Source organism: Cyphomyrmex costatus, unplaced genomic scaffold (assembly GCF_001594065.2).
Source record: "Cyphomyrmex costatus isolate MS0001 unplaced genomic scaffold, Ccosl1.0 scaffold565, whole genome shotgun sequence".
Lineage (NCBI taxonomy): Eukaryota > Metazoa > Arthropoda > Insecta > Hymenoptera > Formicidae > Cyphomyrmex > Cyphomyrmex costatus.
In genome coordinates this window covers 481,173-494,317 of record NW_017279836.1, presented here as the reverse complement: position 1 = coordinate 494,317, position 13,145 = coordinate 481,173, and the positions used below count along the sequence as shown (strand labels likewise).

The 13,145-nt window shown below is 28.4% G+C and overlaps 1 protein-coding gene across 1 annotated transcript; it reads right to left on the bottom strand.

Annotated features, from left to right (window-relative positions):
* Positions 1-1,298: 1,298 nt before the first annotated feature.
* Positions 1,299-8,946, bottom strand: GC (gamma-glutamyl carboxylase). Its single transcript, XM_018546572.1, has 10 exons — positions 8,712-8,946; positions 6,845-7,166; positions 6,272-6,454; positions 5,396-5,559; positions 5,048-5,278; positions 4,717-4,979; positions 3,143-3,343; positions 2,793-3,028; positions 1,801-2,112; positions 1,299-1,508 (listed from the first exon to the last, which is right to left on the bottom strand). The coding sequence occupies exons 1-10, from the start codon at positions 8,944-8,946 to the stop codon at positions 1,349-1,351; spliced, it is 2,307 nt and encodes a 768-aa protein (XP_018402074.1). The 3' UTR covers positions 1,299-1,348.
* Between the last annotated feature and the right edge of the window lie 4,199 nt (positions 8,947-13,145).

The following is a 13,145-nucleotide window of genomic DNA, read 5'->3' as shown; positions in this document are numbered from 1 at the left end:
TTGGTATTTCTACCTTAATACTTTTATATGTAAAATAATTAGAGAAATCACGTTATCTAAAAAAAATTACATAATTCCATTTTAAAAAGTGGAGGTCACCTTCATATCTATTATAATATAATTATTATATGTATATTAACAAATAAGCTTTTGCTATCGCACTAATAACTGCAAAGTGACTCTCATTAGCCTGTTATTTGTTTTTAATTTTGACATTCTCGAAAGTTCTTTTAAACTTTATTTTTAATTAGAATTGTTAAATTGCTATTGTTTAATCATTTGTTGGATATATTTTTACCTATAAATAAATTTTGACCATTATAGATTTAAACAATTTTATGATCACATTAGTATATGAGGGAATTTGAATATATCAACAATATTTATATTTAGTACACTTTATATTTAGCGCAATTACAAAATAGGTATACAAATTTATAAGTTGCTGAGTCAGATACTGAAATTGGTTAAAAATATTAGCTATTTTAAATTACAATTCTATTTTAACAAATAATAGAATCTCATTCTATTTTAAGTTATAATAGATTATCACATTAATATTTGTAACAATATATACACAGAGTATAATAGAGCAACCGTATCAGAATTGTTCTTCAAAAAATATGCATTTTCTTGAAAGAAATATTCCAAATAAAATTGTAGGGTTTTAAGAGACGCATTAGACAGGATATTATTTTAACTTGTAGAATATTGTTGAAATAATGTAAAAATCTTCGAAATTAAAAGACTGGGATTTTCATTAAAAAATTTTTAAGTGATATTTATCATTCTGATATGATCGCTTTGTTACATCTTGTATACGTATATTTTATCACATGGCTTTTTGTATAATATAAAAATAATAAAAATAATATCTTTGCAATATTCCTGTGTAACATTTTCATGTGTAATAATAGTACACGTATATTGTGTGTTACAATTTATATATATATATATATTGTATAAGAGATCGAATATATTTTTATATAAATAAATTTTTTAATTGTTGAAAATTAGTAATTTATATAAACTAGTTTAAAAACACATTTTATGATACATTCTAATGCTCTTAAAAATATTTATAATATTTAAAAACTATAAAAATATAATTTGCACATTTTTTTAGAATTCATTATATTATTAAATTTTCTATATTATATTATATTATAAATTTATTTATAACATATTATTTTTAAATTTTAGTTAAATTTAATTAATATAACTTAATTTACGTTTAAAAAGTAAAGAAATTTTTGTGGAAAAATTATAAATAGGAATAAAATATATTGTTAGGCGTAAGAGATATAATTTTAATCTTTTTTTACTTTTTTTTTATTACTAATGTTTGTTATTTGTTAATATGTATTCGTCGGACCATAGGAACATCGTATATCAAGTTTAAGAAGGCATTTGTTATATGGACAAATGTTCTTATCCATGCAATGATTTTATAATTAATTTCTTTTAACAGCTGTGGCGTGTTTTCTATTACTGGAGGAGATTTCCTTCTAAAAATGCATTAGTGTAAATTTAAAAACCGTATTAATTTAACTTAAAATATATTTCTTAACATGTACACATATAGAAAAATTTTATTAATTTTATTTGTTTCAATAATTAATTTTTCTTTATTATAAAATATAAACTATATACGTTATGAATACTATTCAAAAACTTATCGCAATATATATCATAAAAGCATAAAACTAATCACCAAATCTTACAATTAGTATAGAAACTTATGCGTTTTTGTATAGTAATATCTTATTATTATGACATTTATGTATATATAATACTTACTTTTCACTATCTAATTGCTTTGTCTGATTGGTATAAGTATACATGTAACATGCCGGGTAAGAACTTGTAGTTTTTATTCGATGAAACTTCCCTGTTCCGACAGAGATTGATTTTTCCTTCGACACAGTGATCGTATCCATTGATTCTTCTTCGTCATAAGTTACCTCGCCTTCTAGCACCGTCAAAGAAACATTTGTGAAATCGGTGGATATGTAATTTTCCAAGTACATCCCTGGAAAGTCGGCTACGAACAACACATCCGTATAATTTGACCAAGTGTATACATGCTGTTGAATTACATCCATTTTATGTCTGAAAATCACGAAAAACGGAATAGTTAGAATAAAAAGTAAACATACGGCTAAGTGTATCTTTAAATTAAACCTTACTATTTATAAGGAAAATACCTGTTATAAAAATATTAATTTTTTTAGTAACTAAAAGCAATAAAAATTGCTTTTGTTTACTAAAAAATTATTTGTGATTGAAGAATCTATCAATATTTGTATTATCGATCTATAATCTTTCTGTGACGAGTACCTATTGTATTTCAATATTTAATAATGCTGCATATATGTATTTTCATCTTCAGTTCTTAAATATAATTAATTTGTATAAATTCCCAATTTACTCTGATGTCGTAATATTAATTTTAAAGTAAACGTTACAAATTTTGTGATACTCGCTCCTAGAGAATTAGTCGTAAATTTTTGAATAATTTTTCTTAAGCTCTCTTGGCTGACTATAATGATAAGATAACTACCGATTAGCAATAATTAATAATATTTAAACTTTTATATAAATAAATAAATAAATATATTAAACTTTTATATATAAAATAAAAATTAATAATTAATAACTATTAGTAATTGTTTTCCATAATGTAATTAATTAATATTATTTTTTATAACATATTTTTTTAGAGAGCGGATATCAATATTATTACATTATACATATAATAAATTAATTTAGCAACTAAAAAATAGACATACCGATATGAATTATATTGCGTGAGTAACGGCATTAGAAATGAAACGGATTTAAATGGATGCCAATCAACTGTCAACATATCGATATTTGGATTAAATATTCTCTGTTGAAATCTGCCGTTTAGCGAACACCATACATCTATGTAAACGCTTAAATTCGTAGACAGTTTCATCCATTTTTCCTTATCTTCAGAATAATGATTGATCCTCAATTCTTCTATTCGACGTATCAAATTATTCTGAATTTACACATAAATAAATTTAACATTTGATAAATATAATGACATAAAAACTATTGACAAAAATATTATTGGAAACTTTAAGATAGACATTTATTTGTGGCATTTTAAAACCTTTAAGCATTGTGAATATTGTATCACCATGTCCCCGTGCTTCATCCATCGATCATTTTGTACCCAGGCGACAGGATCTAAATATCGTACTTCATTGTTTGCGTTATCGTGCACTTTGATTACTACGTGTACAGTGTCCCAGCTATGGACCATCATGTCCCAAGAATAACCATATAGACCAGGTACCCAATTGTTATAGCCCTTACATTTTTGCAATGAAAATATAATTATACGACAATTCATATCAATTTAGAAAATTTTGCAATTAAAGACATTTTGTCTACTGTATATAATTTTGCAGAATTAATTTAATTGCAAAAGTAAATATGTCAGTACTATGTTCCAAAATTATTTTTTATGTGAATACTAGAATGATGTCATATATGTACTCTTACAAAAATTCAGTTTAATATTAGCCAATTAAGGCTCCTGAATACCGGTGACGGCCATGTTGGAATGTGACGTCATAGGTGAGAAAAACACATTAATTTTTCTTGCGTCCCATTTTTTAATAAAGACAATTTGGATAAATTTAAAAGGCGAGATCGCACAAAAACACTTGTGAAAATTGCCGGTAACTGTCCTTTCCTCTTCTGATAGTCAGTAAATGGTCGTAAAAGACACGTAAAGTGAGCCTATTTTCGGGCAGAATCACACAGTTTAACAGCTGATGAAACGAGTGAAATATACGCTTTTACGTATAAAATTTCACGATAACTGCAGTTTCCGGCAATTTTTAGGACTTTCACGAGTACAAGGGAAGTCACATTTTCACAAATAAGCAAATATTGACGAAATGGCACGCAAGAAAAATTTTGTCGTCATAACATCACTTTTTCACGCCTATTAGTTCAGACTTTTACCATGGCGAGGCGCTATACACACACACAAGCATGAACCCATGCTGTGCGCTCCCCTTTTACCCGAAAATGAGCACACGGACATGAGCTTGCAATTGTGTGTATAACCCACGGACTTAGGAATAGAGGGACGGTGCATAACCTAAAGGGGTGAGGCACATTCGCGGCGGGGGGTGCCGCCATGTTGGTTTCTGAGATCGCACACATATAGGACAGTGTATGTGTGAAAGGTGTGAAATAAAACAATATAGAATAATAAAGTTTAAAATTTTGTTAATCTTTTATTAGGTTTTTGTTTATCTTTTTTTATTGTTTATCTTTTCTAGCTGTCACACTAACACAGCTCAAGCGGAATGTCACTGACACATGTCTATGTGTGAGTTCTCAGAAACCAATATGGCGGAAAACGGTTCCCCCTGCATGCCTGAGAGAAAACCCCCTCTTGCCTAAAGTAGGACTTTATGCTCCGTCCCTCTATTCCTAAGTCCGTGGTATAACCAGTAACGTACTACCAGTTTTGCTAGCCACCGACTAATTCGGTGTCGCTACCCATCAATACGGAGTTCTTGGCTGAGTATTCAGGAGCCTTAAATATTAAAAGTAATTTATTACTTATTTTGAGTATTATAAGCATTTTTATTCATTCTTTAATAAGTAATCCTTAAATTTTTTATAAAGATAATATAATAATGCTAATATTATAATAGATGATACCTTTGATATAAAATGTGAATACGGTAAAAAAAACTGCAATAAAATATGGCACAGCAATAGCGATGCTATAAATTTTTGTTTTTTTGTAACTTTTGGTGATTGTTGAGCTATCCAATTTTTTTTACAAACATTTGTCATTCCTTTTTTATTGAGTTTAATTGAATTCTTAGACAATTGAATATCGTTATCATCTTTGTTGGGTTTTTTTTCTAATTTTGATTTAACAAAATATGTTTTATTTTTTTCCTCGCTCATAATTTTTTCTGAAATAATTGTAAATATTTGTATATTCGTATTGAATTATTATTGTAAAAAAAAGAATATTATTCACCTTCATGCATTATTTTATTATAAAAAATTTCATTTGAAGACAATTTTAAAAAGTTGGACTTCATAGATTTATTTGCTTGATTATCAGTCCCTTTTATGCTGTTTGCGTCGATTAAATTTGCATAAATCGATAAAATCTTTTGTTTTCTTCTAAAGTATAGCCCTAATTTACGTGGCCAATCGACATGGCAAAAGAGTGGCATCGTTGCCAGGCACACATACGGAAACATCCCTAAAAAGATTTTTTCTTAAATCTCATATAAAAATGATAGTGTAAGGACTTTGAATTCTTATCAATCCTTATTCAAAACTTCTTTTCTTTAATTTATTTATTTTAAATAATAATTACCTATATTAAATAGTCTTGAGTTCATTAAATGAAAAGTTGTGCAGAAGACCATAGACAGTATACGTGTTTTCTCGAGCAGCATCCAAAATCCAACTGACAGATCGAAGATGAAGCCGAACCAATGAACGATTAGAAAGTCAATCTGCTCAGTGGACAGAAATATTCTGAAAGAGAGCATTTTCCTTACAGATGTACTTGTTAATCTAGAAATAATTCTACTTTTAACACTGGCAGATTTACGGGGAGGAGGGAAAAGGCAATCTTTTGAAAGTATTTATAACAAAGTGTTATATATTTTTATATTTCTATAAAATACTTAATCACAATTTTAATATTTCACAAAAATTTTTTTATTCAAGAAATTCCTAAATATGAGGAAACAAAATTTGTTATATTCTTTTTTTGTATATTAATATAATTTTAAATAAAACATTTTACGAAATATACATTTAAATAATTTTTTTAAATATAATTTTTAAATAATAATTTAATATTCTATTTCTTCATATTTGATATTTAAAAAAATTTTATTTTAAGTTCACCAATGGATCACTGCTTAATAAATTTTTGGATCGGCCAATGTTTTTTAATAAGTTAAATTAGATCATGTAATGTGAATAAAATAATTTACTTTATAAATTGTACATACATCTTTTCGTTAAGTAAATTAGATGCCGATTATCGGCACAAATTTTATTCAAACGCAATCATAAATTAAAGCTGAAAGATGTAGTAATAAGTTGAATTAAATTGATCGTAATTGTAAATTGAATTGATCGTCAATTCTTATTATATAACAGTACACTTTTCGTTTGCTAGAATATGTTATAGTTTGTAATTTCGTCTTTTTATAATAATAACGTGAATTCCACTTACTTAAATGGATGGAACACCCAGTGTCTAGACAGATTTATCATAGCGTAGCCTTCGAGCCATTCTCTGCTGGATTTCTTTAACCCGGCCAAGAAGTAAAGCGCAAAGAATTGAAATTTCAGAATGAAGTAATTCCAGTATGGCACGGATTTGCCGTCTCGTTCTGCATTGCTTGCATCTAACGCGCTAAGAAATAATAGCACATTAAATTTTACCAGCGATTAATACGTACTATGAGAATTATGTGAAAATATATACAGTTGGATAATTAATATTTATATAATATGTTAAAGTAGTATGTGTATATCTTTTTATCTTAGAATTTATGTTTAAAAATACTTTATTTTTGTTACTTATTCACTTTAATTATTTATTTAATTTTTTTGTTTACTTGTAAATTGTGTTATTTTAACACTAAGAAATGTTAAACATTAATTTAGCACATTCGAATAACGTAACAACATGATTATATTAAACTAAATCTTCGAGCATGTTAAAAATTTAAAAAAGATTTAACAAAAAGATTTAGCACAATTAGAAAATACTTTTTTATTGTGTAGATATTATTTGACTCACAAATATTTGTTCGCTTCCGTTCCCAAGAACAAAGTAGCTACGATGCCATAGAGATAGGTATGATTGTTCCAGTAGGTCTTTTCCAGCAGAAAGATATACCAATAAGGCAACACGAAGCAGGCACACGCGATTCTGAAGCGCAGACCGAGCGCAATTCCGAAAGCACCCATCCACATCACCATATATATCATTATCATCCACGGCAGCGATGGTGGCTTCATCCCGTGGATCAACGGGAAATGACAGTCCCATGAATCTCCCCATTTTAAGTCGATATCTGCGAATCCTCTCTCTTCGACAACGTCTATCACCATGCACAGGCCTAGATAAAAGATAATGAATTCGAATTGAATAGTTTATTAAAAATAAAATATATATTGTGGACTCTCTCTCGATATACAAACAAATAAAAATATAAATATTGAAGGGCAAGCGAGAGTAAAATAATGTCTACGCGGTTGGCGATGCGTTAATCTAGAAAATATTTAATTTTCCAAAAACTATATATAAAATTATAATATCGTACGTTTCGACTGATTTCTAGTCATCTTCAGCAAATTACAATATAAATTACAAAAAGTTATAATTTAACATTCCTAACAAATGCGAGTTAAGTTAACGAAAATTCTCTTTTTAAAAAATACACGAACGTCCAATCAATCGTCCTCATTTCTCAGGTCAATCCTTCAAAAACACTCCATCTCAATGACAGTTGGAGGAATGCAACATTTGTCAAAATCCAAATTAATAAACATCTAATTAAAATAATAATTTATTAATCGTTCATTCATTATTATTTTATTTAGTGATTTTAATTGCAAATTCTGTTCAGTAAATATACATATATATGATAAATATTTTGGTTTGTGACTTTAAACTAAGAATATTTTGAACATCATACAATTTTGATTAAAATAAGAATTAAATCCAATTTTCAAAGTTTAAGTTTGATTTTTTCCTATTCAATACTCTTTAATCTGAACCTCAAAAATTGGATTAAAATTTCATTTTGTTCAGAATTGTATCATGTTCAAAATTGTATATCTTAGCCTATATATAATAACTTATTTATAATTACAGAAATTATGTAAAAATATAATTATCATGAAACTCGTTAAATTTTTTAGATATATTACTGAATCTTATAGGTAAATGGAAAAGGAGATTGGAATCTGTAGTTTAAATAGCTTTATAAATCATATAGAAAGACTTGTGTCTGTGTGTATTTTAGCACAACAAACTTTTTTAAACCTTTATATTTAATCTCTTTTATATTTAATCAAACTTGATTGTGCACTACACAAAACGTTATTAAGACGCTTGTAAGTAATGCACATTTTCTACCAGCGATATAGAATCACGGTCGTGCTTTTATTGGCTGGAGCTATTAATTCTCATGATCGCTTTAATAGGTCTTAAATCGTGTCTAGTTCTTACAATTCAAATTCTTCACTCCGTTTATTAAGTGTTGCGGTGAGAAGGATTAAACTGTATGATAACAGCGATGAGCTAATGTACTAATTTGTGGAATGCTTTTACCGTCTTAACGCCAATCACAAATTATAATAATATAATTAAATGGTATAATTAGAGTTGAATAATTTATTAATCATTTTTTTGTAATTATTTTAATTTGTTTATGTGTGCCAGTTTTTTTTTAAATATATAATAAATATTTTGATTTATGACTTCAAGCTATTTTCTAGTAAACAGTAACTAAAAGTATATAATTTTTTATAACTTCTAACTCAACAATGTAACTGTTATGTAACACGTGTATTATATTACATTTATATTATTGAGTATGAATTAGAATTAAGTTAGTAATTTAAAAAAATACAAAAATATAATTATCATGTTGGCTTACCAAATAAAGCTCTGACCACTCCTAGACTAGCTGGATCAGTCGGGCGATATAGGAACTGAACGAATTTTTCAAAACTACACACATCACTTGTTTTAAAACTAAATAGTCTTTCGAAATTGTTACTAAACCACGATTTCAATGATGACCAGCGTTCAGACACAAATGTCACGTAATCTTTTATATGTGACCCATCATTTGACGATGTAGATGCCACTTCATCTTTTTTCTTCCACATACCACCGTTTCCAGTTCTGCAAGCAAACAATATTTCCATTTTATTTTATTTTCAAGTTATCTTGTTTTTCTAATCTTATCTGAAATTAACAAAATTAAACAAACACGCCTAAAAATTGTAATAAAAATATGTATAAAGTATGTAATCGAATTCACAAATTAATATGACATCAAATTTCAATTAATCTACTCTATTTTTAATATTATTTTTATGAGTTTTATATTATATCTATAAATAGAAGAGAGAGAGAGAGAGAGAAATTATAATAATAAATAAAAATCTATATATAATTATTTAATTTGATAATTTATATTATTTTATATAATAAGGTGCGTGGAGAGCTGAAGTTCTTTAATTTAGAAGACAATAGCGTGTACGATATGTAATGATTCTTTAAAGAGCGAAATATATCAAGAGTAATAAACTTTTCCAGGTACTTATTTCTGTTAATTTGTAACAGGAAACTAGTTGTAATGTATGGTGATTGAATGAATTGTAGCCGCTGCCGTCAAGCAAATTACACTTTTATCGAAGCGATTATATAATATTAATATTTTATAATATTAAATAACATTTTCAATTTATTTTTGTGCTATTTCAACTGATGCAAAAGTCGTCGTTTAAATTAATAAATTAATTAATATCAAAAAATTTAATGTATTACATTGGCACTTTCATTTTATAAACCGCAATGCAGTCGAGATTCTGAAAAACTTCACGTGCGACTATTATCGAAACAATTCTCGCGCACGCAGAACACGTTTTACACACTCGTCACGTGCTTCTCCCTTCAGAAAATCAACTCGGTTTCAAATGCACAGATTTTTTTAAAGACGAGAGGAAAGAGAGATGTGAATCATATACTAATACCTAGCTCGCTCTCTTTACAAACGGAGATGACACTGTAAGGGATCAACTGCCGTAATTGGAAGACAAGATCTTCGTTTTCAGTCTTGGAAGCGCCGTATTGTAGGCTGGTCGGCTTCTGCTTGGAGTCTGAACAGTTGGAAAAGGAAGAGAGGAGCACTTCGCGCCGATTGTTCCAGAGGCTCAGAGTAGGAATACCGTCGCCAAGCAACGTGACACGAATTTATTGACCCGCGCCCGCGCAATAATTATTATACTTCATGGCATTTCTTCATTTTGCATGCACAAGGATTTCGCCGATAATCATCTCATTGAAAGCGAAGTCTACAATATGTGTTTTCCAATTGATGACACAAATCGATACAAGTGTCGTTCTATCTTTGTCAATCTCTAAATGTCAAGAAAGATAGAACGATACTTGTGTCGACTTGTGTCATCAATTGGAAAGCACCCAATGAAGAAAGAACAGAAAATGACAGCTGTCAAATAATTACAATATAATAAAATCAAGAAGATAATCCTCAAACACATTTTAAAATATTATTTTTGAACTTATAATGAATGCTACTTTATTAAAGTGCAATAATTAAAAATTAATATCCAATTTAATTATTTTACATTATTATTAATCTTTTTTATTATCTAATTCTTTTATTATAGCAATGAATAAAGTTTCATGGAAGCAATATAAGAAAAGAGATAATAAGAATAAAATATTTATCCTATAAATAAAAAGTTATTGTCACATTTAAAAATAGGATTATTTCAAAATGTCTTTAAAATTTCAATTTTAGATATTAATTTTAAACTCGATTAAACAAGTTACATTTAAATGCATCATGGCATATAAATTGATGTTTTGTCTATATATAGAATATATGATTCATAACATCTCATTAGCAATGTGTAGATTACGCTCATGAGTTATACGTAGCTATACTACTTTGTATAATACATTATTCACTCAAAGATCACAACTTAAGCATCTATCTTTTCGCTAAATTAAATTGCACATTTTAATTGGTTTCTAATTAAGATAAAAAAAGCAATTTGCCATTAGGACAATTATTGAACAAATAGCCTCAAGATATATGTTCCTGGGAGAGGCTCAGAAAAATTAAAATATTTTAGATATAAATTTGAGATAACAAATAAATCAAAGACGTTTTTTTTCCCTTTTCGAGAGAAATATCCGGAGCAGGGTTAACTGCTTGAGATAATTAGCCAGGGTCTTATTGAGCAGATTTTCATGCGAAGTTTCTTCGTATATTAACACACAATTATATCCACTGTCGTTAACGATGTTATGTTGCAGTCAAGCTGCTCTTCTTGTATACGTGTATCAAGCGAGACCGACGCACGCATGATTGCGATAACAAGTCGAATTGGAATATTAGCAACACTCACGAATTTGCGATAACAATTCCGGCAATTTTTTTGACGAAAGGCGGCAGAGATAGAGTACTGTATATACAGGCTGATGTGTCAAAGTGCACAGACTGTCTGCTAAGAATCTGTTTGCCCATTTGCTCCGCCGCGCGCCTTCAGATACAACTCGAGTTATCTCTCTGCTCGTTAATTTTGCTTCATAACATAATGGAACCTGGATATTTAACAAGACAATAAAAATGAGACAATAAAAACGATTCGTTCATAAAGTTTTATTTTATGCTTTTGTCTGCGAAACGTGAAAGGGAAAATACATATAAAGAAAGGGAATATGTTATTTTGAATAATTAAGATATTCAAAGCTATTTAGAAAAAGGATAACATTAAAAAATTTAGATTCTCTCATATATTAATAATAAAAGATGCAAAACGTTAATTAAAAAACTATATGTCAAAAACTACATGTTATAGAAGCAGTTATAGTGCACAAATTTTTTATTGTAAAATTGTACTTAACTCATAAAAACAATCAGTAATTATAACTAACGAGAATATTTTGGTTCCGCTTTGAATAATCCTCAGCGTAGAATTAAAAGCGGTTGTCTCAGGAAAATTATTCTTAGAAAAAGAATGAATTTCATTTACTGTTAATTTCAAAAATGTTATCTTAGAATTTTAGAATCTTTAAAGGTAACTAATGAGTTAAGAATAAAAATTTTAGAGAGAGTAGTCGTATGTTAAGAAATTCAAATTAAAATATTTTTGAATGACTTGATTTTTATTTTAAAAATTGGTTGTCCGATAAATTCGGAATTTTTTAGCCTAGAAAAAATGTTAAGTGTAGTCATTGTAAATGCGATTATTTAACAGCATTAATTATTATATTTTTCATTTCACAACACTGCGCCTCTTCTTAAAAATTGCTAAAACCCTGAATGTAACATTAATCATGGAATCATGGTATGCTGCAATAAAATTTGCATGTAGTTAGTAATAAATAAGTATATGTATTAAATAATGACTTTGTCGAGATTATTTAATTGCTTTATCCTGAACTGCTAAATCGGCACGAAGTCTTTTCGATCTCGCAGCTAGGGCGTTTTAATGAATGGACGTCATTTCGCGCGCTGTATATACATCCCCAACGGCCGTTTTAGGGCTGTAAAACAAAAGACTGATTTATTTCAGCACGCCCCACAATCTGTCTCCATGGACCACTTTTGATTAGTGCTGCCTCTTCAAGTTTCGGCCCTCCAAAACCATCACCGTATCGTGACGGATTTTACCCCGACGTGATCACCTGGCCAGATTTGAATCTGCACCAAAATTTGGTCCTACATAATATAATTTTACTAGTATATCAAAGATTTTTCTATTGTATTTTCGTTAAAGTGAACAAAAGAATTAATGGCATCGAAGAGCCACATTTTATAGTTCACACAAACTATAATTTTTTAATATGTAAAATTATTGTACATAAATTTTGTTAGTAACAAGGCAGAAAAAATGGTACTAGTAATAAAGCAAAACTGATTATTGTACGATAAAAGTATAAAAAAGAGATAAGGAAATTTAGAGAGAATTATTAGAATTACATTATAATTTATTTTATGACAATTATTATGTAATAAGTAATAGAATTATAGTGCTATAAAAGTTAATTATTGCGATCGATCATTTGAAATTGATATATATGCAACACATATCCCATCTTATTAGCTTTAATTAATTTTATAATAGTTGTTTTGTTAACTTTGAGTCGTTTAAAGACAATAAATTAAATATCGATCTCAATTTGCAAAAGAAGAGTGAATTCTTCCGAGTGCTCGCTTAAATGTTTCACGTTTTCTTGCATCGATGACAAATTGAATTCGGCATAAGCGGGAAAATTAATATTCATTTATTCCGGCACGGGCCACTCTCGGGGGGAGCGGGGGGGGGGG